The 24,380-nt window shown below is 58.1% G+C and overlaps 1 protein-coding gene across 1 annotated transcript in view; it reads right to left on the bottom strand.

The window, feature by feature from the left end:
- GALNT9 (polypeptide N-acetylgalactosaminyltransferase 9) overlaps positions 1–10,468 on the bottom strand; it is a 71,194-nt gene extending 60,726 nt beyond the window's left edge. Inside the window, exon 1 of the mRNA XM_075534298.1 lies at positions 10,228–10,468. Coding sequence (XP_075390413.1) covers positions 10,228–10,468 — 241 coding nt within the window. The remainder of the gene's footprint in view (positions 1–10,227) is intronic.
- Between the last annotated feature and the right edge of the window lie 13,912 nt (positions 10,469–24,380).

Below are 24,380 nucleotides of genomic sequence, written 5' to 3'. Positions count from 1 at the left end.
AGGTCCCTTTTCCATGCTCTGTAAGGAATATTCAAGTCTTTGGGGCCAGGTCTCATTGTGCAATGACATGTCTCAGAGGGGGAGCAACTTGCCCAGGCCACTCAGGTGGGCTCTGGACCCTGACCTGTCCACCCCAATGCTCAGCGTCAACACCTCTTCTTCCACAGAGCCTTCCTGCCTTCCCGGTGCTCCTCCAGGTTTCCTGCACCAGTGATAGCCCACTGCCTTAGGGGACAGACAACACTGGCTGTCACTCACCAGAGTCCACTCAGTCATTACTGCTGAGCATTGGTCAGGGGTCAGCACTGTCCCAAGAGATATCGGAGTAGGTCAGAAAGTATTGCTACAAAATCATAGAAGCATTTAGGAAGCAAAAATATCAACATGGGAAGCTCTTTGTGGCAGTTAGATTTTGTCAACTTGAAGATGTTTGAAAATGTAGGGGTGGACCCTAACCTGTCAATCAGGTTAGATGTCGCCTCCTGGGGGTGCCCTTCTTACAAGTGGGGAACCTGGGACACAACCCCCTCACCTCTCTGAAACTTTGCTTTCTGCTTGCTGGAACTCTGCAGCTGCCCGAGAGATGTGGGCACCCTGCCACATTTCCACCGACTTTGGATCCATGTGATTGCACCCACCAGCCCATGATCATCCTGCTTCCCAGTCCACCATCCGCTGTCACCCCAGCAACAACGGGAGTCTGAAGAGTAACTTATGGGCCAGCATCCGACTTAGGGACTTGAGTTGAATTTGGCTGGGGTGCATTCTTGATATAATTATCCCCTGACATAAAGCTTTTTCCTTTTGCATAGATGAGTGTCACTGGATTTGCTTCTCTAGACAGCCCGGCCTCACACACTACTGTTTCTCAGGCCTATCTTCTAGCTGGGTCGGTACACGTCTGAAGCACACTACTGTTTCTCAGGCCTATCTGTCTTCTAGCTGGGTCTGTACATGTCTGAAGGTGATGTTCCCGTCTCTCTGGTCCCTCCCTGAAGAATGTGATGCTCTTTGATCTACACAACATCGGAACAGTTGTGTGGGTTCCTTTTAAATGTCTTTTGGGCTTCGGAGGCAAAAAGAAGTTTGGAGGTGCAAGATACAGACTGTCGGGTGGATGGGGTAAGCTTTCCCAATGAAATTCTTAGACAACAGCCCTGGCCACCCTCAGAGACTGAACCACGCATCGAAGCCATGGGGAGTCCTCCGTAAACGCTCTTGACCTTTTCCTCACCAGTGATGTCAATTTGCTTCAAGCTTCTTCATCATAAGCCCCCATGACTGTCCTGTTTCCTACGAGAGAATGGATCAGGATGACCCTTTGGTGTCCCTCAAAACAGTCTCCACGACCTTCTGAGCTTCTCTCTCTGCCTTGACTGGACCTCACCGGCAGCTGCCCTGGGAAGCCACTTTTCGATTGGACCTTTTGGGGAAGGCTGTCTACTGAAACTAAGGCACGGTCAAACGGCACATTGCATGAGACAAATGTGCTGCACAGACCTCTTTAGAGAACTGAAAACCCAGGATGCTACTTGGAGGACTAAGATGTGCCTGGCCCAAGCCATGGTATGTTCAATTGCCTCATATGTCTGTGAGCGTTGGACAACTGAGTAAGGAAGACAGAAGAAGAATCGATGCATTTGAACTGTGGTGCTGGAGAAGAATTATCCAGGGTGCGATGAGCTGCTAAAAGGTCAAACAAATCTGTCTTGTAAGAAGTGTGGCCAGAGTGCTCCTTAGAGGCAAGGATGGCAAGACTTCATCATGCATATTTTAGACATCTTGTTGGGAGAGACCACTCCCCGGAAAAGGACTTCATGCTTGGTCAAGTGGAGGGACAGACAAAAAGCTGAAGGTCCCTAGGGAGATGGACTGACACTGTGGCTGCACCAATGGGCTTCAGCATGGGAACAACTGTGAGGGTGGCACGGAGCTGTGCGGTGCTGCTTTGTCACTGTGGGTCGGAACCGGCCCGATGGCCCCGAACAACAACAGTGATATTCCTGAGAGAACTTGTCTGCAGGCACCCACTAGTGGAAAGGGGCATGTATAAAGATGTGTACTTTAGAATAGCGTGTGTGTGTGTGTGTGTAGGTGTGTGTGTACGTGAGAGAGAGAGAGAGCTGGAACCTCGGTGGCAATACTTTTTGACTGGGCTCTTAAGAACTCCCACTTAGTGAAGAATAGGTAGCCGACCACAGCAGTGCCAGGGTGGGCCCTGTCCAAGCCTGGACTCTGGCTCTACAGCCAGAGATCACACGCCCTTCCTACCAATCCCTAGCTTGTCTGGGCCCCCAGGTGTCCCCGGCTAAGTGCTCCAGCATGCAGGCCATTAACAGGCTCTTGTCACCATTTTCTCAGAATCATGTGGAAATGGCCCCTTGTCAGCCCGCTCCTGGCTGCTGTTTTTCTTACTTAGAAATCAAAATCCAGGCTTGCCGAGGTTCAGACTAGAGCTGCACACGGGGCGGCGGGCAGAGAAACGCTGCTAAAAATAGCAGCTGTGCCCAGTGGAGGTGTGATGACCCTGAGCTGACGGGCTTCTCTGGGAGGGGAGGCAGGGATCCGGGGCGGGACACACCAGCACCCAACTCCCACCACTGCCATCCTGAGAGACTGGCCTGGTGCAGCTACTCAAGACAATTGCCTTGTGTGCCTCCTGCCTGGCCCAGCTGGGGAGGGTGGTGTCACCTGGGCCTCACAGGTCTAACCCCCCTGCTCAGCACACACTTGCAACCACCCCTGCCAGAAACCAAGCACAGGTGCTCAGGCTTCCTGCGGAGAGCCAGGAGGAAAGCCAACGAGTTGATTCCGACGCACAGCCACCCTGGAGGGCAGGGTTGGCCTGCCCTCTGGGTCCCAGAGACTGTAACTCTTTATGGGAGTAGAAAGTGCCGTCTTTCTCCCGGGGAGCGGCTGCTGGTTTTGAACAGCTGACCTTGCGGTTAGCAGCCCAGCACACAGTCACCATGCTACCAGGGATGCCATTTGTAATGCTCAACCAGATTTCCTGCCTTCCTGTGGAAAGCAGGATGCGGGGAGCCGTACTTCAGCCCCTGTATCCACACATCTAGCAACCTCTTCCTGTGAGCAGCCCACAGAGGTTCCCAGGTCCCTCCGCTGCAGCCCAAACCCAGGGCTCCCTCGGGAAGACGGGCCTCAAAGGAGACCCGCCTCTGATGTCCTGGCCACAAAAGGCCACACAGGACGCCTGCAGCCCAGGCGAGGCCGGGAAAAGCATTTCCACACCAAGCCCTCGGTCCCCAGGCCTGCAAGATCAGGTATTTTTGTGAACAGCATGGTTACCTGGTGACTCGCACAATTACATGGCACTCCATTAGACCTGTGAAAAGCACGGATTCATCCCACGTACTCTGAAATAGAGCTCACTTCCTGCTAAGCCGGAGCTGCCATGCCTTCCATTTTTAATCCACTGACCCCTGCAACGTCGACCGTAAAAAGCTTGCCCCTCTGGGACAGGGGTCCCTGCCCAGGCGAGTTAATGCAATGCCTCATCCCAGCCCCGAGCATGCCTGCCCCTCCCTGTGTCCTCTACCTGTTAACTGGGGCAGGAGAGTTCCTGCAGTCCAGCGCCAGGTCCATCACACGACCTCCCTGGCCCGCAGCCAGCCAGAGCTGGACAGCATTTTAAAGAACAATCCCACTTGGCTTATTTACTTAAAAGTCAAATGCTTGGCAAGCAAGGTATCTAAGCGAGCCCCTCTGGGCAGGAGCTGCGAGGCGCTGCCTAGAAGCCAGGGGGCATGGGGGAGCTGACCCCCAAATACAGTGGGGACCTCTGTGCATGCAATCACAGGCCTTCTGCCTGACCATGTGACCCCAGCACTGCCCCCACTGGAGCTCCAATGGGATATCGCTGCTGCTGGGCTCAAAGACTGTCAGCATTGAGGCCACTGGGCGCCCAGCCCCACCCAGACCTATGGTGGGCTCTGGAAGTCTAGTCTGTCTCTCCATGTAACTTCAGGGGGTCCTTTCAGGCATGGAGCCCACAACACCAGCACTGTGCCCATGCATTTCTAGGTCCCCAGGTCCTGCTGTGCACACACCCCAGGACCCCTGGGGGCACTATGGGTCAGGCATTAGACTGCTAACCACAGGTCACATCAAACCCACCAACCGCTGCGTGAAGAGGTATAAGTTGTCTATTCCTGTGAAGCCTGACAGCTTCAGAGCCCACGGGGGCAGTGGGTTCACTCCTCAGAGCCCACGGGGGCAGGGGATTTACTCCTCAGAGCCCATGGGGGCAGTGGGTTCACTCCTCAGAGCCCACGGGGGCAGTGGGTTCACTCCTCAGAGCCCACGGGGGCAGTGGCTTTGCTCCTCAGAGCCCACGGGGGCAGAAACCCTGTGGGGCTGCTCTGAGTCAAAACTGATGACAGTGGGTTTCGGTTTTGAGTGTTCTCATAAAATACACGTGGGAAGCCCTGGTGGTACAGTAGCTAAAACAACAGCTATAACCAGAAGGTCGCTGGTTCTAACCCACCAGCAGCTCCGTGTGTGAAATGAAGAGCCTGTTGGTTCCCTCAGAGATTTACAGTTTGGGAAACCCCCTGGGGCAGTTCTGTGTCCAGTCCCACAGGATATCTGGGGAGGCCACACCCACTACTAATCCATCCAGGAAGGGTCCTGCTCCCAGCTTAGAGGGGCTGACCTTGCCTCCTCCAGGTTCGCCCCTCCTCTGTCCCCCACTCCAAGCACCCCTGCAATGACCTAAGGGTGTCAGAGTCCCTGGCCCAGCCCCAGACCATGCAGCTCTGTCTGATAGACCTTCTAAACCACCCAGAAAACGGGTCTCTGCTTTCTGCAGGTGACACTGAGGGGAAAGAAATGTCAGGGCTAGTTGGCTCTATACGACCACCCAAGGACCAGGTGGGGCAGGTGGCGTCCTCTCTACGAGGGCAGGGTGGCTCCAGAGGATGTCACAGGGCCACCTGGCCAGACCAGCCTCCCTCCTCCTGCCTTGCCAGTCACACGTCCAGTCCTCCTCACAGGCCCAGCCACCCCAGCGCTGAGAACAGGGGAAGACATCGCCACTCCCCAGGCTGGCCTTCATCCTGCAGCGTCTTCTGTGGGACATCGGAGATGAAAATTTGTGGAGACATATTTTTGTCACGTTTCCAGCCGGTGAAGGATCCTGTGTCCTCTCAGAAAACAGTCCCCAGCCTCTGAAATATGCAGATTGTGGCGCTGAATTGTAAATGCAATCACTCGGCCCCTGCAGATCTGGAGCCAGGAGTCACCGCTGGCATGAATTATTCCTAGAAGTGCCACCACTAGGCTCTCCGTCTGCGGACAGAGGCAGGTCTGCCCCACCCCCCACCAATGGGGGAGACTCTTATTGAGGGCACAGCATCATTGCTTGACATGCCCCTCTAGGCATCTGGTGTCCAGGACGGAGCCACGACCTTATAGAGCTGTGGTCCATCAAAGGGGTCCTGGAAAAAAGCCAGGGGAGGCCGGCTGGCTGCAGAGCACCCTGAAGAAGCGCTGAGCATGGAGCAAAATCAGCACGCTCTCCTGTTCTCAGACGGCCGCTCCGAGGGCCACGGGAGAAGACGGTGCCACTGACCGAGCCCTACCCGCAGCCGCACTCTCCGTTGTCAGGGGAAGAAGTTCCGGGTGGTGCCGGCCGCAGGGTCGGGGTTCACCCCACCAGCAGCTCTTTGGGAGAGAGGAGCCGTCTACTCGTGTCAAGACAGGCTCAGACCCCTCAGGCGGAAGGGCTGGGAGTCCAGATGGATGGGATGGCCGTGGACCAGTGGGTGCTGAGTGGACACAGGGGTGAGCAGTGCAGTGACTCTGGGGAAGGTCAGCCAATCCCGTCCGTGTGGAGAGAAGGTCCCTGCGGACCCGCCGTCACAGGACTGAAGGAGCACAGGGCTTTCCCAGGCAGTGCTGCTAACAGCAGTTTTGATGAGCAGTGTGGGAGCGTTGTAACTCGTAAAGCAAATCCAGGGACGGACGGCTGATGAGTGATGATCCCCGAGCTCGAACGCCCCTGGAGTCGGCAGCGGCGGCGCCAGGCCATTTCTAGAATTAACACGTACCAGTCGCCAGGAGAAGCTTCCTGGGGAAAATCTCACTCTCCGACAGGCAGACGATGTGAACGCATCTCCAAATCACTACTTCTGCATCAAGAGAGTCTGGGCACCCGTCTGGAAACGAACCCCTCGTCCACCTGGATGGCTTGTCATGGGGAGGGGGCTAACTGTTGCCATCCCCACCCCCAGCACACTCTTTGAGTCCTCACGGCGCTAATGTTCCAGGGTCAGGTCAGGAACCCGGAGAGACTGGCCATGAGGTGGAGAGACCAGGGACGGGGCTGTGGGGCAGGGTCCGAGCTGGCCTCTCAGCTGTGGGCTCTGCCTGTCACTCAAGCAGGTGCCCTTGCTTTTAGCTGACAAGAAGACATCGTCATCCCTGATCTTTGCCCCTGGAAGGGCCCAAGGCTCGTCGTCATGAACTCCGAGGCATTTGCCCCATCCCCTCTTCTCAAGCCTTCTGCTGGGACTTCCCTTCTGGGTTAACTGGGGTCTTGATGGCCAGTAAATGACGGAGCTGAGACCCCGAACTGGAGACCTAAGAACCCACACTGGTGGGACTATACCCCTTCAACAACCCAGCAGCCCATTCCCCTGATCCCTCCTACCCTTTCCCCAAAGCCCCCCTATGGCCACATCTGCTCAGACCAGGTTTCCTAGAGCATGGACCGACTAGGACCCGAGTGACAGCGTGGTTGGTGTGGGTCACAGACATGGCGCTGGATCACACTGAATCACACCATGCAAAACACCCTCTCTTTCTGAGTCCAGTGGACTCTGCTGGCTTCTTCAAGGACACAGGCCTGGCTTGGCACCAGTGCTGCCCCACACCCCTCACTGTGACTCACCCTTCTTCCCAAAGCCCTCCAACAGCGGGGCTACTTTGTACTGAGGGGCACGGTGGTCACGCCTAGCCTTCTTTTAAAATAAATCTACCGGCGCACAAATGGTGGGGGTCCAGGGAACAGTCTCTCGGCAGGGCCTGGTCGAGCTCTGACTGCAGGGCCATCTCGGGTTTTAGAGGGCACAGATGGGAGCAACCTCAGAGAAAGGGGCAGCAGGGTGTTTCCATACGGATGTTGCAAACACTGCGCTGTTTGTTATTTGCAGGTATGGTAGAAACTGCACAAACACTATGCCATCTCCAGAGAAGGACATCGAGCTGGAAAACAGAGCAGAGAGAAAGAAAGACCCTCCAGGCGGTGGACTGACACAGTGGCTGCAGCACCGGCGTGACAATAAAGGTGGGGACGGCGGCGCAGGGCCTGGTGGAGTTTGTTGTGCTGTGCCTGGGGCCCCTGTGAGTCGTGGGGCTCAGGTGAGTCGTGGGGTCCCTGTGAGTCATGGGTGAGTTGGAACTACTCCATGGCGCCTGACAGCAGCAACATGAGCTGGGCCGGGTACAAGCCGGTGGCCTGTGTCTGTGGGACGCCTGAGACAGCAAACCTACCAGGGCCTTCAAGCACTGGTGGGAAAGTCCTTTAGCTCTCAGTTCCATTTTCCACTTTTGAAGCCCACTCATAGATCCACACGTGCAGACACCACTATGGAGATAGAGAGAGGCCCTCTCGCCAGCCAGCCCGCCCACAGGCATTCCTTGCCCCAGCCCACCCTCTGCAGAGGAAGTGGTGTCGGAAGGGGGTGGAGACCCTGGTGACCTGGGACGCCTGCTTTCCATTTCCTCCAATGGAGTGTTCTCAAATGGAGTGCTCCTGAGGATGCTGAACAGCATGTGCAATTTCAGAGATCACAAAAGGCCGACTTAGTCTATAAACGCCTTCCCTTTGCCCAGTCACTGAATTCTGAAGCCTACGCTCACACCGGCACAGGATGAGACAGCAATGCTTTTCTTCCAAGAAGCACGGGCCACCACTCGGCCTCCACACTCCCTCAGCCAGACCCCTGACTGGAGGGAAGTCTCACTTACTGGCTCTGTGACAAGGTCAGTGAGGCCACTAGGGCTGCTGAAGGTCAGGCATGGGAAGGGTGCCCTGCTCCAGGCCCCCACTCCCAACCCTCGCACCTCCCTGTGCCAGCTGCAGACTGAGACGGGGCTCCTCTCCCACCCAGGACACCCCGCCCTTCCGAGCAGTTCCTTCGAGCCAGACAGGTTGTGCCCGGGAGGCAGGCAGGGCAGAGAGAGTGTAAGTGACAAATCAATGCAGTTTGGGATTTCTTCCTCTCCTTTCTAAACTCAGCACAATTGGTATTTGGTGGAAACTCTCAGAATCAATTGTGCGTTTCTCAGATCAAAGCTAGAGCAGGTCCTGGTGTGGGGGGCAGGCCATGGGGCACACATAGTCTACGGGTGAGAAGGTCATGAGGGGCAGACACAAGCCCTTGGGGGGCAATCCATGGAGAGGCCAGGCTATGGGGGGAAGGTCACAGGGCAGGCACAGGTCAGGGGGTAGACAGGTCTTGGGACAGACACAGGTCATGGGGTAGGCAGAGGTCATGAGGTACAGGTCTTGGGGCAGACACAGGTCACAGGGGGAGGCACAGGTCAAGGAGGCAGACACAGGTCTTGGGGACAGGCATCAGTCAAGGAGGCAGACACAGGTCATAAGGGCAGGCACAGGTCATGGGGCAGACACTGGGGAGCAGAGATTGCCTCCTCCTGCTTTCAACACAGTGATCTGCCGAGACTTGGCGGGGCTCAGATGGCTCCACATGAACTGATGCCAACCCCACTGGGGTTCCCCTCTGGCCAGGGACCAAACTGGACAAGCTTAGGGTCTGAGTCTCTTGTCCTGCTCAGGAACCAGTCTTGAACGGCTACAGGGTTTGCATACTCTGCCAGAGAAGATATGGCATGGCCTCATGGGACAAAGGCAGAGATGGGGAGACAGGGAGAGAGATAGAGAGAGGAGGGAACTGGCCGGGGAGAAATGAGGAAACAGAGAGGCAGGAAGCAGGGCAGAAAGCAGGCAGGGAGGGGGTGAGAAAGGGGCAGAGGTGGGGGCTGTACTCTGTCTCCCCAGGGAAAGTAGGGCAGGGACTCGGCCCTCACCTTGCCGCGAGCCGCCAGGTCAGGAGAGGCGTCCTGAGAGCGAGCGGAGCTGGCGGCTGGCATGTTACACAACCCAGCGCGCTGCCAGTGTTTTATGTAACCCTCCAGTCGTCCCACAAAACAGCCCGTAACACCCAGCAAACGCGCTTCTACGGAGCGCTACGCAATTGCGGGACACGTCTCCAGGTGGATCACCCAGGATGCAGCCGCCCCTCGTGGTTGCAGCCCAGGAGGAAAGGGGGCACGGGGTGGGGTGGGGGAGCTTCAGCTCCTTAGCGACGACGACGGGAAGCTCAGGGGACAAGCAGGTGCCAGGTGTGTAGGGGGGGGAGGAGGGCGGTGAGCCTTGAAAAGTTGGGAGCTGCAGCCCAAGCAGGGCTGTAGACCACCAGTGCTGACAGTGCCCGGAGGAGGGGTGGGCGCTGCGAGACTGTTACAAAAGCCCAGCAATGATGAAAACACACACAAACTTCTGCCCTCCCTCCTCCCACCTGCCCTCGGCCTGCGGCCTCCACCGTGGAAAAGGGCCGTGACCCTCGCGACCCAGGGCCTAAGCCGCAACGCGCCCCCACCCCGTGAGGATGGGCTTGGGGTGGGGGGTTCCTGCCACACCCCTGGCTAGGTCCTCCCTGGGGTCTGCCCACCGTCACTGCCCATGGTTTCAAGCTTCTCCCCCCTCCCCGCCCAGTTTTTTTTAACTTTCCAGAGCAAGCTCGACGTCCACGAGGCGGGGACGCTGGCCTCGAGTGGCTGCGGGCGGCAGAGCAGCCACCTCTGAAGGGCAGCCTGGCCGTCCCCACCCCCTTCTCCAGGAGGGAGAGGAGTGCTCGGGAAGCCCTGCGCGCGCAGCCGAGGAGAGCGCCCCCCTCTGGTCGGGCAGACCCTGGGCTCCCGGGACGTTCGTTCTCCCGCGAGAACTCGCGAGTAAGTGCGCGTTCTAGAGAGAACGGTCGGACGGAGGGTCAGCGGGGTCAAGCCCCGAGTCTCTCGGGGCTGTTTATCGGTCCCACCAGACCGCCCCGCCCCCAAAGTCACACAGGGGACGCTTAGCCCCTGTGGATCTCGTCAGCGAGGTCCCCGGGGCTCCGAGGGATGGCCCCAGCCCTCCGCTGCGCGGTGCCCGCCTGCCGTCCCGCGCGGGCGCTGGGGGCTCACCATTCAGCTGGTTGTAGACCACCTCCTCCAGGTGGTCCAGGCGCTGCAGGATGGCCTCGCGGTCCGCCAGGGCGCCCACCTTGCCAGGCCGGCCGCGCGCCCGGCGGTCGGCACTGCGCACGATCTGCACCAGCTCCTCGGAGCGCTCCTGCAGGCGGCAGTACACCGAGAAGAGGATGATGCCCACGAACACCAGGATGTTGACCGTCAGCAAAGTTTTTATCTTCCTGGCCACCGCCATGAACGCGGCTGGGAGCTGGCGCCGCCTCACCCGCCTGGCATCCCCCGGGCCGGCCCGTCCGTCACCTCAGGGACCGTGAGCCGGCGGCGGCCTCGTCGCGGGGCCCCAGGGCCCGACAGGCAGCGCGCAGCACGCCGGGCGCCCGGCGCGGCCGAAGCTGTCCTGTCAGCGCCGCCGCGCCCCACGCGTCCCACGGCGCGGCCAGGGCCCGGCTCGGAGGGGCCCGCCTCCCCCGCCGGCTCGGGCCGCGCGCGCGCGCGCGGGGCTGCTGGGGCTGCGGACCGGAGGTGCGGCGGGCGCTGTCCCTCTCAGCACCACCGCGCCCTGCACAGCCCGGGCGCGGCCGCCGGCTCTGCCCGCGCGGGGGTTGCAGGCGCGAGGGGCGGCCGGAGCTGTCCCTTTCAGCACCGCCGCGCCCCGCGCGCCTTCGGCACGGCCCCGGCAGAGCTCAGCGCGGCCGGCTTCTACTGCCGGCTGTGCCCGCGCGCGGACGCTGCTCGGGGCTGCGGGAGCGAGGCGCGGCGGGCATGCTCCGCAGAGGGCGGGGGCGCGGCCCCGCCTCGGGGCGCGGCGGCAACGGGCCTGGGGAAGCCGGACGCGCCGGGCTAGCGGGTTCGGCGCTCCGGCGGCCGCTGCCCGCTCCAGCCCGCCCCGCAGCCACGGCGCCGGTGCGGAGTGACGCGGCCTCCCAACTCATCAGCATGCACGCGGCGAGCCCGCGTCCCCGCCCTCCGCAGCCTCCACCTCCGGGATCGCCCCACCCGCAGGCTGGGGCGCGGGGGCTTCGGGGCGTGGGCTCCAAGGTGGTCCTGAGCCAGGCCGGGCCAGGCGCGGGGTGGGGCGGACTGGGCCGCTGGGACCTGCGCAGGAGCGCGAGGCGAACCTCGGCCAAGGGCAAGCAGGCACGACTGGGTCAGAATGCAGGGATTCCCCCCACTGAACCCCGGCTCGGCGGCAGGATGGGGCCCCAGCGCACCGCTCTGCCTCTCGCAGTCCGATAAAGCCGAACCTGACCTAAGAAGGCGGGGCCCAGCCAAAGCGGAGCAGGAGGGGCCGAGAGAGGAGGGGTGGTAGGTGAGAGGCCAAGGTGGTGCGCCCCAAGGCTTCCTGCACACCACCTTCTTCTCTAAGCCAACCAGCACTGCTTCCGTCCGCCTGGTCCCCCTCCCGTATGCCGGGTCCTCTCCTAACCCCTGACCTTCTCCTGCCCCCTTTTGGGGGCTGGGAAAGTGGCAGGGACCCAAGATCCAACTTCACCTTGGGGAACCCCAGGCTGGGCCCTGGGTCTGCGGCAGGAGGAGCAGGTGCCCAGGGCAACATCCTAGAATCTCCACTCTCAGAACTTTGGGCGGGAGGTGAGTGGGCAGGGGACGTGGGGAGGGTCCCAATCTCTCACTTAAGCCCAAACTGGCACTTCATAGATACATCTAGCGAGGCCCTGACACTGACGCTGACCTTGGAGTCTGGGTGTTAAACCCCCCAGGAAGCAGGGGCTCGGGCCCTCCTGGTCACCTCCGAGGCCAGGCCTTAAAAGGACACCCAGCACACAGGCGGGGCTCCAGGGACCCGATGAGACCCTGCTGTTCTTCTCAGTTCAGTGTGAGCCCGGGAAAGACCTGGCCTCCAGGACCCCAGGCAGCTGTGTGCCCCACAATTTCCTATAAGAATCTCTTGTCTGAGGAGCCTGGGCAAGCCGGTTTAATCATGGCTCCAGGCGCTTCTTCAGACGCTGCGTGTCTGATAAAGAAATAGCCGCTCCTCTCTCTCTGTGTAGGAAACACAGCTTTTTTCTGTTTATGAAAATGCCGGGGTGTAAGCTGCTTCCCCATTTCCTCGGGACAGCTTCTAGAGCGACAACACAAAGGACCAGCTGTTGGCCAGCGTGGTCTGTGTCCTGCGTGGCTACTTGCCTGTCAGAACCCCTGCAGCAGCCACATGCCAGCACAGACTGCATGGAGCCGCTTAAAGCCAACACAGCCGAGGCTGGGGCAGAGGTGGTGCATTCGGTGCTCAAGGTCACGTGGATGGCGGGACACAGATCTGGGATTCAAGCCCAGACAACTGGGCTCTGGAATCAAATTTATTAGCCACTGTTGCTCAAGAAAAAAAAAGCCAAGCACTTTTCATTATATGCTTATTGAAAGCGATGTTAAAATGGTACTGCAGGAGAAAACATTAGTCTGTTCGCACAAATACGTAACGCTGCATTCTGTAGGAATCTAGTAGGAAATGATACTTCCCACATGAGCAGCTAGTCTTGGCTACACTTTGTTTGAAAGGCAAGCCTCTTGGTTGTGAGCCGATCTGGGGCCCATTGGGGGGACTGGAGGGGTGCCAGTTTGCCGTCCTGTCTTCTCAGACACATGGCACACCTGGGTTTCCATGGCCAGTTGCCAGACCTTTCTTCCACATGCCCAAACCAACAATCTTTGGGAACTGACTGAACACGCCCCATCTGCACCCCCCAGGGACTCCTTGAGGGGACCATGGGGACGATATCCCGAAGGCACCATTGTGAGTGGCGTTGTGAGGTGCCACTGAGGCTGTTCTACCTCATAGTCACCTTCCTCCGACCACAAAGCACGGCCCAACCTGGTGCCATCCTCACTCATTCTTGTGCCTGAACCCACTTTGCTGGGTCAATCCATCTGGCAGAGGGCCTTCTTCCTCTTTGCTGCCCCTCTACTTTACCAGGGACGTGTCCCCGCCCCCATCCCACCTCACCCCACCCCAACCCTCCCAATGACATGCCAACAAACTCCAAAGTCTCTCCACTCTCAAGTCTAGGGAGCCTTCTGGCTGCACTTCCTCCAAAGCAGCTTGCTCCTCTGGTGGTCCATGCCACATTCCATCTTCGTGATCCCAATCTAAAGGCATCCATTCTCTAGCCTTCCTTGCCCAGTGTCCAGCTTCCTGCTCAAAACACATGAGGCATGTGGCAGTACCTCGGGGGCACTAACGTGTAGGAATCTGGGGGTGCATATCACACAAGCACGCCCCTTTACCAACACCACCACCACCATCTAACCTAGAACCCAGACCAAACCCCCCACGCCTGCAGCCCAGCGTCCACTCGCGGTAGGGCGGGCTAGTCTAAAGGCCGGTGCTGGTGGAGTTGCTGACCTCCAGAACCTGTAGGCGCCTTCCTGGAAGGCATGGTTCTCCATGCCACTGAGCTGGTTGGGACCTACAGTGATCCCACAGGACAGTGCAGAACGCCATAGGTTCTCCAGGGCTGTCATCTTCAAGGAAGGAGTCCCTGGGTACAGTGGCTAAATGCAAACCTGTTAACCAAAAGGCCGGTGGTTCAAACCCAAGACCACCCCACAGGAGGCAGACGAGGCCGTCTGCTCCCATGAAGATCATGACTTTGGAATCCCTGTCCTGTAGGGTGGTGGCCGTGAGTTCGATGGGGCCAGGGATGTCAGGGAGGCAGGGCAGATGGGCATCTTTCTCCTGCAAGCAGCTGGTGGCCCTGAGCCTTCTGGCTAGCATTGGCAAGGCTTCTTTCTGGTGACTTTGGGGCTGATGGCCACAGCACTCCCCCAGGGAAGACCATACAATTAGCGGCCTCTGAACAGGCAGCAGGGGTGTTTGTGGCAAGTTGGTCATCACCCACATGTCCTCTCAGGGCCTAGACAGCTGGCAGGCCCGGGGCCCAGTCGCCCCACAGATGGGCACATCGGACCTGAAGCACTTGGGGACCAGGGGCAAGGGAAGTCCAGGTCTTGTAGATTGAGCCGGCACCTGCCTCCCCCTTCCCAAGAGGACAGGAAATGAAAGCCCCCCGTGGGGGCAGTGAGAGGGACTGGGATGAGAGAGCAGAGTGAGGGGTAGGGGGAGTGGAGAGGGGAGGTTTTGGTGGTGTGGTAGATTAGGCTGCTAACTGCAAGGTCAGTGGTCGGTGGTTGGAACCCACTAGTGGTTCCACGGGTTCAAGGTGAGGCTGCCTGATTTCATCAGGATTGGCAGACTGGAAAGGTGGCAGTGCCCCTTTGCTCGCTCTGCAAGCTTGCTAGGAAACCACTGGGTGTCAGGGCTTGGTGGGGTGAGGGGAGGGTGTTTATCCAAATGAAGACTTTGGGTGTCTCCACAGAACGTTCCAGAAATGGTGTTGAATGGTGTTGGCTCTGGTCCTGCGGCTGAGCAGGCTTCATGGTGGCTGCAGGCACTGGCTTCCACTGCCCCCAAGGAGCATGGTCTGTAGGCCCCCATTCGGGTCACCTGGACACCGTGGTTCTAACTGCTGTCATAAGGCCTAGGTGTGATGAGGACAGGGAGGCGCTGGGCGGTGAAGGAGTTCGCCTATGGCTACACAGAGGAGGGGGGAGCCCTGACCCACAGTCCAGCTTTCATTTCGGCTGCCAGAGAAACACACACACACACACACACACACACACACACACACACTCTGCCACTGGGTTGGTTCTGACTCCGAGTGACCCTGTTGGGCAGAGTAGAGCTGCCTCCTGGACTTCCAAGAATGTCCATCTTTACTGCAGTCCCTTGGGGCGACTGGTGTGTTTGAACTGCTGACCATTTTAGCAGTCCAGCACTCTACTCCTGAACCAGAATCTGGATGTTTGCACTGACACGCAGTGTACAGAGGACCAGCCCTATTGCAGGGCAACGGGACCTGAGACTTGGCCCCAGGGACCCAATATGAAAGGTCGGTCCACCTGTCTGTCCATCTGTTCATGCAGCAGCTTGCTCACCTGATGGAAGTCAGGTTTACCAGGGGCACCTCAGAAGAAAGGCTTGGCAAACAACTTCCAAAGTCAGCTACTGAAACCCCGCAGCCCCTTGGGCTCCGATACGTGTGGCCCCCAGGAATCCAGGCCCCTGGGTGAGAGCTGAGGTTGTAGTGAGCTAAAGTGGCTAAGGGCACAACATGTTAACCCGGATGCTAGTCCTCCTGGGGGAGGCCTGTGGAATGACGGGGAAGGCAGCATTGAGGGAAGTAGGGAAAGAGGGTGGGGTGGGGAGGGGGAGGGAGGAGAAGATCTCAGAGGCAAGCCAGGAAAGGTGAGCCCTCTTCACTGAGAGCCAGAGAGAGAGAGAGAGAGAAAACACCCAATACACTTCACTGCAGCCAGCCCCTGGATCCTGCTGTGCCTGCAGTCCCCCACTGCTCATACTGGATTTGGTGGGCACCTACTGCCAGCTAACAAAAGAAAGAACCCTTCTTGGACTCCCAGGGGAGTTTCTCAAGGCCCCTGTCAGGGCCAGGGGCAGAGAGCCTCACTGCGCACATAGAGTGGCATGCAGGACGGAGAGCACGGGGTGGGACACGCAGCCCCCTCTCATCCTGCCACCCCCCACCCCTGTGTGTGTCCCGACTCCAGTCTTTGGCTGAAGTCCCCAGAGAGCAGGGGGCGCCAAGGCGGCGGGGAGATTTATGGCCATCATCTGTATACATGAGTGTGCTCCCACACCCGCTCCTCCGCCGCCGCCTTTTCATTTTATTTAGTGCGAAGGAGCAAGCTGTTCCCAGATCAGATCTGCACGTTCCTCATAAATCAGGCCTGCGGGGCCAGACGGCCTGCCCTGGGCGTCCCCCGAGACGGCGCTCCGATGGCTGGAGGCCAGTGTTGGGCGGAGTGCTCACGGGTCTGGGCCCCACTAGGGGCTTCACCTTGGTTGGGGGAGACCTTGAGGGGCTGCGTGAGAGTGGGAAGCACAAATACAGGTCCCCTGAGTGCCCCCACTCTGTCCACACAACTCACCTGACTCGGGTTCATTGCAACTCCCCCTTCCTCCCCCTTCCTCCCAGCTGCTCCGAGTCCAGACATGAGCCCAGGGGTCCTCCTACCTGGCCACCCCTCATTCTTCCTCAGACTGAGTGCATGGATGGCTCCTGCCCGTCCCCACCCCCACCCCGGCTGTCCACCCCGAACCAAGAGTGGCATTGTTTTGTTGTGGTGAGCTGGCTGGCAGCTCACAAACAGTCCCTGTACATCTGGTCTCATGGCCTTGACCACAGCACCCCACCCCCTCCCAGGGAGGACAAGGGAAGGGTACTGTGACATCATGGGACGGCAACCAATGACTCCAAAAAGAGTGTATGTAAACTGCTGATGGGAATCCGTGTGCATTATGAACTTCCACCCAAATTACCAGTACAAGTGTTTGTCTTTGGTTCTGTGGGCAGGGAGGACAGGAAGGAGGTTTGTGGAGGCTGGAGGGGAGTGGGCATGGCTACTGAAGGTCATCACTAGGGACCAGGTGGTTCAGGGACTTTTGTGTCTTGACAGAATGGGTGCCAACAGCCGGCAGTGACCGTGTGCTGGACTCTGCCCGCAGGCAGCAAGCAGCAGTGTGGGAGCTTAGCGAAACAGGCCAGGATGAAATATCAAATGCAATTAATGCAAGCCAACAGAATCCACCAGCCTCAAACTCAAGTGATGTACGCACCAGCAGTGTGGCGAAGGAGGTCTCCAAGAAGCCTCAGGTTCTAGTGATCCACGGGTTGGCCTGGCCCACAGGTAGTGTAGCCCACAGGTGGAGGCAGAGAACTAGCTATAGCAGCAACATGCATGCTCTGATCACCAGGGAGAGAGAAGGGGGGGGGGGCTTGCAGAGCCATTTATCTCTTTACCCTCCAATCAAACTGTGACCTGATTAATCCCAAGCATTCCTATTGTCCAGGTTGGCACAATAACCCTACCTATCAGAGTGGATCCTCTGTTTTCCATTCAGCACTTAGCATGACTTTGTTTTCGTCCCCTCATGGCACCGTTGCTCATCCCACCTCCTCCTAGGGCCCCTCAGCTCCACAACCCCTGACCCCCGAACCCTCCGACCTCTGTTCTTGGGCAAATCTGCCTTTTCCATTAGAGGGCTGATCAAGCCAAGGAGTTATTGTTCACCTTTTAGACCCATCTGCCGTTCACTGTCTGGAGGCTTTCTTACATCTGCACGTGGTTCTGCAAACCAGCCCAGATGGAACCAGTTGAATTAACAAAGCATAACTAGCAATCCCCGGGGTCACCAGTGCTGGACCCCCAACGTGCTGCTCACACTGGGTCATTCTCTGTGGGGACTTGGATACAGGGGCTGGGGCCCTGGGGAGCTGCTCCACCTGTCCCCCCTGACACCAGCATGGAACCCTTCTCTGGCCAGGGGTGGGGCAGGATCAGAGGGGCCAGTGGCAGACCATGTTCTGGGGTAGGCTTTGGGGAATTGCAAAAGCCAGGGGCAAGGGGGACGGGCTGCTAACTGGCTCCCTTCCTTACCAGGGAGCTAGGTGGAGGAGGAAGAACATGAGGGTGGGTAGTAGAGGGAGAATGGGGGTGGAATCGCTCAAGGCGTGTGGGGAAACCTCGCTTCCTGTCCACCCCATGAGTTAAAGATTGGGGTGGAAGGGTGTCAGCCTCTTCTGTCCCAGTAGCGGCGCCCGATGGCATTGGATTGGTGCATCTGAGCATGGACTGGGACGCAGGGGACCCTGGAGCACCAAAAGGCATCTGCACCCTGACAAACACACACACCCGTGGGTGCCCAGTCATGCACACATGACCCGCAAATATGCACACGCCCATGGGTGCCAGTCATGCACACACTCTGCCTACTTTGTGGGGCTTGGTCACTTACACACTCAGCACCCCTACAGCATTGGAGGCTGGAACTGGGCCAAACACCAGTGTCGGTCCCCATGGTTAGAGACTCTGTTGACGGTTACTGTGTGCTTGGTGGTGTGAGCACGTCCACTTGTTAGTCAAAAAGCCTGGCACTTCTGGGACATCCCAGGCCGCACTGTTCTACTCTGAGAGATGGGGGGGGGGGGTCAGTCCCAAAGACTTAGAGACCAGCCTCTGACCAAGCAGGTCCCCTGGGGCCACCTGCACGGAGTGTGTCCTCAAGAGCCCTGGAGTGAGCCCTGGTGCCGACGTGGTTACACATTGGGCTAATGACCACGTGGTCAGCAGTTTGAACCCACTAAATTCTCTGCAAGAGAACGACGAGGCCATAAGACTCAGTTCCAGAAACCCATGGAGGTGGCTCTGTCTGTCCTACAAGGATCAGCTCGATGGCAGTGAGTTTGGTTTGGGTTTTGGAGAGAGCCTGGCGGTGCTGTGGATGAAACCCGGAGTTGGAAAGTGCAGGTGGGTGGTTTAACCCACCAGCTGCTCCTCAGGAGAAATGGGAGTTGTCTGCAGTGCAGATTTATAGTCTCCAGGCCCTGCACAGGCTCTGTGAGGGAGAATGGAGCAGAGGGCAGTAGGTCTGACCTGCATGTGAAGATTTGGGCCCTGGTACCCTTGCCCTCCGCAGCCTCTAGTTCCAGATGCCCTGACCACCAGGTGGGAGGAGGGGGGCCGAGGCAATCCTGAGGTTCTGCAGCCACGTCCTAAACTCCTGCCTGTGTTGTGTGCACACAGCAGCCCCACCTTGCAGAGCAGGGCCCTCCTGTGGGCTTTCCAACGTTGTCCTCTTTACAGAAGCAGGCAGCCTCAACTTTCTCTCCAGGAGCAGCTGGTGGGTTCAAGCCACTGACCTTCCAGTTAGCAGCCAAGCTCTTTTAACTACTGTGCCAGCAGTGCTCCTGTGTGCACAAGATGAACTTAGCCGAGACGTGTCCACTCTGGGAACGTGCGGGGCCCCGATCACAAGGCAGTCGCCTGGCAGGTTCATTTAAACAACCCCCTGACGTGATTGGCACACCTCACGCTGGAAAGCCAAGAGAAGACGTGTCCTAGCACTGTGGCTTCCAGGCGGAGAGCGTGGGTTCCTGGGTGTCGGGTAGCTCTTCCCTGGGTCTTTGCCAACTCTCACTACTATATAATTTTATCTAATTGATCAATTAAATCTAAATAATTTTTAAGCAAGCCATAATAGCAGTTATATAATTTCAGTACTACATATAATTTTCTTAACTACTTTATCAGAGGAAATTGCTCACGGGACTCTGCTGTCTGGTTCTTGGAGTCTGTAAGCTCCGAAGCTCGAAACCCGCAGGAGCTGGGAGAGCAGCCTGAGCCCAGAGCAGGGTGGGGAGACCGGATTTGGGGTGCTGGGTGTTCAGTTGGCCCGCACCCCATCTGACCTGGGGTGGGTGGGTGGGGCTCTCTGGTCCTAGATGCACTGCTACAGTTACTCTGTGCAGCCAACAGCCACGTACCTTCAGCCCTCCGGCCGACAAGGACCCAGAGCCTCATCTGTCTCACACGGAGTGGCAGGTGGGTTTGAACTGCTGACCCACACTTGCTCGACAGTGTCCCCAGAAGCACATTCAGTAAGCACTTCAGTTGACAGGGGATATGGAGGTTCCGTTCCAGGTGGCCGCAATAAAGCAGATGGCGTAACAAGGTGAGTCGCATGCCTGTCTGCTTTCCCGGACACAGTAGTGCAGCCTGCGACCACAGGCTAGAAAAAGCCGCGCCACCTTAAGGATGTCTGACATGCTGTCCAGCGACCCAGAGTGAGCACACTCTGCTGGGACAATGGCACCCAGGGACTTGGGACGCGGGTTAACATAAACCTTCCATTTGCTCAAAAGAACAAACAAACAAAAAAGCCTCAGAAGAGCAAACCGTGTTCCTGTGCAGTGGGTTACTGCATGCTGGGTAACTGCAAGGCTGGCGGTTCAAACCCACCAGCCGCTCCTCAGGAGAAAGAGGAGGCGGTCTGCTCCCGTAAAGAATTCCAGCCTGGGAAACGCACCGGGGTGGTTCTGCCTGTCCTGTAAGGTGGCTATGAGTTAGAATTGACTCGATGGCTGTTGGTAGGTGTCCTGAGTTGGTTCCAAACCACAGAGATCCCATGTTGCCACGGAACGAAACACCAGCCTCAGTGGGCCTCACGTTTGAGCCCCTTTTTGCGGCATGGTGCCAGTCCATCTTGTTGAGGGCCTTTCCTCTGTCACTGCCCCTCTTTACCGAGCAGGATGTCCTTCTCCAGGCACTGGTCTCTCCTGACAACAGGTCCAAGGGACATGGGGTGGCCTCATCTCCTGTCTCTAAGGAGTGTTCTGGCTGTACTTCTTCACAGACAGATGTGTTTGCTCTTTTGGCGGTCTGTGAGCATTTCGACATTCTTCACCAGCATGACCATTCAAATGCGTCGATTCTTCCTTGGTCTTCCTTATCCAATGCTCAACTTTCACAACTTTCACAGGTCGAGAGGCCATTGAAAACACCATGGCTTGGGTCAGGCGCACCTTAGTCCTCAAAGCAACACCCTTGCTTTTCAACATGCTAGAAAGGGCTTGTACAGCAGGCTTACCTGTCTGATCTCTACTGCCCCTTCCTGTGCACTGATTATGAATCTGAGCAAGACTCGGCGACAGTGAGGGGCCTGGGGTTTGGTTTTACCTGTGGTCATGGGTCAGTGGGTCAGTTCTTCAGAATTTGGCAGGGCTTGCCAATCATTTGAGGTTCTCTGTGGGCCAGGCTGGAGGCTCTGGGGTCTTGGCTGGGCTCCTTTGTGTGTCGGGGCTTCGGTGAGATAGACAACTCTTCTCCAGTAGGCTAGCCTGGGTCCCTGAGCTGTTGCCAGCACAGAGCAATAGCACCTCAGCTATTCATGTCCCCTGGCCAGAGGATGTCCCCAAGCAAGCAGAAGGCTATGCAGTCCAACAACCAGAGGCACAGACAACAGAGACACCTGAGCGGAGCCAGAGCATCACACACTTGACAGTGTCCTGCTAGGTTGGCTCATGTGTGGCCGGGACGCTGGGAACGGTGCCACTGGCACCTCACACACTGCGGGTCGCCCAGGTGGACAGATTTTAGCAGAGCTTAAGACAGACTAGGAAGAAGGGGCCAGCAACCTCCTTCCAAAGACCAGCCTACAAGCGGAGCAAACCCTGTGAATCTAAGCAGTCCTATCAGACCCTATGGATTCTGATCTGACCAGAGGACCCAGCAGGCCTCCCTCCTGTGGTGCACAGGGTCCTGGGATCAGGTGAGTGGGGGCAGCTCACATGCGCCAGCAACATCAGAATGCACCCCAGCTCTTAAGTCCACCCCCGTCTCTCCACCCACCCTTGCCTGTCTCCGCCCCAGGAGCCCTGTGAGCCTTGCCTCAGGGCAGTGCTTGGGTGCAGGGCTCTGTCCTGAGTCAGCCCTGGAGACGCAGGGAAGGGGACCTGGGCACCAGCTCCGTGAACATCCAGGCCTGGAGTGGCACCAGTGTTCTCCTGCTCCCAAGAGTGGCCACACTGCCCAGACTCCAAGCACAGGCTCCCGTGGGTCCCACGTGAGCACCACGGTATGAGAATCAACACCCAGCAGGCAGCAGGGATCCCCACCAGCCAAGGGGAGCGGGGTGCCCTCTGAGTCCCAGGTACCTCTCATGCCGGCCCCTCCCCCCAGAGGAGAATTCTGCAAGCCTCCAACAGGGGGGATGGGCTGGAAAGACTGGGCCCCAGGGGCGGGGGTCCTGGGGAGACCCTGAACATCTTCCTCCAAACAAAGCCTGCAGGACAGCACAGACCTGCTCCTTGTCATTCCTGAGCTGCCAATCTTCGAGTGCGCAGCCAGCGGCATCTTTGTCCCACAGAGCAGCTAGTGGGTCCCAGCCACCCTCCCTTCCGTTGTAGCTGCAGGATGAATGGCTGTCTACCAAACCGGCCAACAGCCAGCGGGGCCATTCTGACAGAAGGGCCCCTTAGGGCTTCTGAGATTGTAAATCTTCCCACCAGCAGCCGTCTTCATCCCTCCCCCAAGGGGCACGGCTGGTGGGTTTGGTTCGCAGCCAGCACCTGACCCACTGTGTCCCCAGACTCCTGTCCCTCTAAAGGTGCCACAGGCACAAGGGACAGAGCCGGAGAAGCCCACAGAACCAGCCTCTGGGACCACTGTTGTCACCACTTCACGAGCCAGCATCCCCAGGGGACCCTGGCTGCCCTCCACTGCTTTCCAGGCCACAAGTGCCAGGGACCCCTGCCCTCCCACTTCCAATCACACCCTTCTGGAGGCCCAGGGCCCCCCTCCACCCCTGCCACCCTCCCATGCACCCCTCCCCGGACCCCTGAGAACTCAGCTAGGAGCTTGCTGGCAGGAGCGATGGGGCATATTGACTGAACAAGTACCATATGCTCCTTCCCAAGGAAGCCCCGTCAAGTGGATGAATTTAAATCTCCTCTCCTCCTGCCAATATTACACCACCAATCCCACAGGCCCCAGGCCCACTTCTCCGCTCCCCGCGGAGCAGAGGAAGGCAGCGGCTTGGCCAGAGCAGCGAGCAGGGCGGTGAGGCAGGAGAAGAGACCCAGAGGCCTTGGGGGTTCCAGGCAAGCCCAGAGAGAGGACAGCAGCTGGAAATTGGCTTTTAAATCTACTTCCCCCCAGGAGTGGCTGAGCTCAGGGGCTGCAGCCTGGCTCGATAAGCAATGATTAAAGTCGTAATCCTGAGCTGTCATCAGGAAGGAGCAGGCTCTGAACGGCTGTATGCTAAGCCCCCTCTGCTCTCTCTGCACCCCGACTCATTCAGACAAAGCTAACGGCGGCGGGGCGGGGGCGCTGCCTGCTGTAGTTAGAATATTTGATCTGTTGGCTTATCATCAGGGCAGACTTCCTTCCCCCTGATACTTGTCTCATAAGCCTGGTGGAAAGTGTGACCACGAGGGAAGGCTTGGGATGGGGTGGGGGTGTTTCAGAGTCCTCAGCTTGCCTAGTAGGGACAGCCAATTGGTAGGAAGCGAGCCAGGAGCCTGATGCATGCATAGCTGAGGTCGGTGGTCCCATCAAAGCAAAGTTTCTGGGTATGAGAACCCCCCTTTAGCAAGGAACAGATCTTGGAGATCAGCACCTTCTGCAGTGGGGCTGGAGAGACACGGGATGCCTCCTCCCTCCCTGCCTCTCCCCTTCCATTCCCAATACTCAGCGCCCCACACATCCTTGGACCACGTTTCCCAGACTCCCTTGCTGCTATGAATAGTCACGTGACCTGGCCCTGACCAATGGTACGTGGGCAGGAATGCCAGGCTCCCCTTCACACCTTCACTCTCCAGCGAGGGTCAGGGCAGGGCAGAGTCAGCACCTCAGAAAAAACTTCAGTCTCGCTTTGTCTCTGCCTGGACTTGGAGTGCAGCCCAACACCCCACCAACTACCCTTCTGATGCTGCAGACTGGATCACCACACGAGTTTTTTAAGACAAAAAACAAGTCATAGCATTCTTATGCCAGGGGGATTTTGGAACCGTATGTGTGCCAGCAGTTAGCATAATACTCCCTGTCAATATTCCAGGGTATCCCTCAGGATTTTTCTGTAGCAAATGACAGAACACTCAACTGGAGCAGAGTCTGTGAGACTTACTAGATCTTACCCACCACCGCCAGTCAGTTTGTCCTACTGTGGGGGCTCGCGTGATGATGGGAGCTAGGCCAGCCATGGGCAATTCAAACCCCAGCAGGGTCACCCCTGATGGGCAGGGTCCAGCAGAGCTAGGCCCAGGAAGCAAGGCCTAGTTGTCTTCTTCCAAACACCAGTCATGGAAACCCTGCGGACCACAGCAGCATCTCTCTGTCCTGTCAGAGGGGACCCCTGCTTGGGGAGGGGGTGTCATTTGTGGTGAAGCAGCGGGCCAGCAGCACAGGAGGTCACTCTGACTCTGTGAGCCTGTCACCAGGAGAGACATGTCACACTTGTTCAGGCAGAGGGTCAGCCAGAGAGGATGCCCTTCACTGAGATGGGAGCAGCATGGACGGACTCACACGGAATGGGCGGTGAGGGTGTCGCAGTGCCTCGGGCGCTGGGGGCATCTAATGCTACCGCAGCAGCAGCAGCCTCTTTGGGCATCACTCTTGAGGACTCACTCATTTCCTGGGTCTCTGACACTCCCTGAAGCCCAGGTCCACCTAACTACAGAAACAGTCCCCGGACCCAGGGAGAGGCCCTGGGGAAGAGTAGAGACTGATGTGGGGAGGGCGAGGAGGGTCACTCATTGCTGTCTGTGCCTCCCTGAGGG

This window comes from Tenrec ecaudatus, chromosome 16 (assembly GCF_050624435.1).
Source record: "Tenrec ecaudatus isolate mTenEca1 chromosome 16, mTenEca1.hap1, whole genome shotgun sequence".
Classification (NCBI taxonomy): Eukaryota; Metazoa; Chordata; class Mammalia; order Afrosoricida; family Tenrecidae; genus Tenrec; species Tenrec ecaudatus.
The sequence above is the reverse complement of the archived record's forward strand: the minus strand, read 5'-3'. Positions and strand labels throughout refer to the sequence as shown.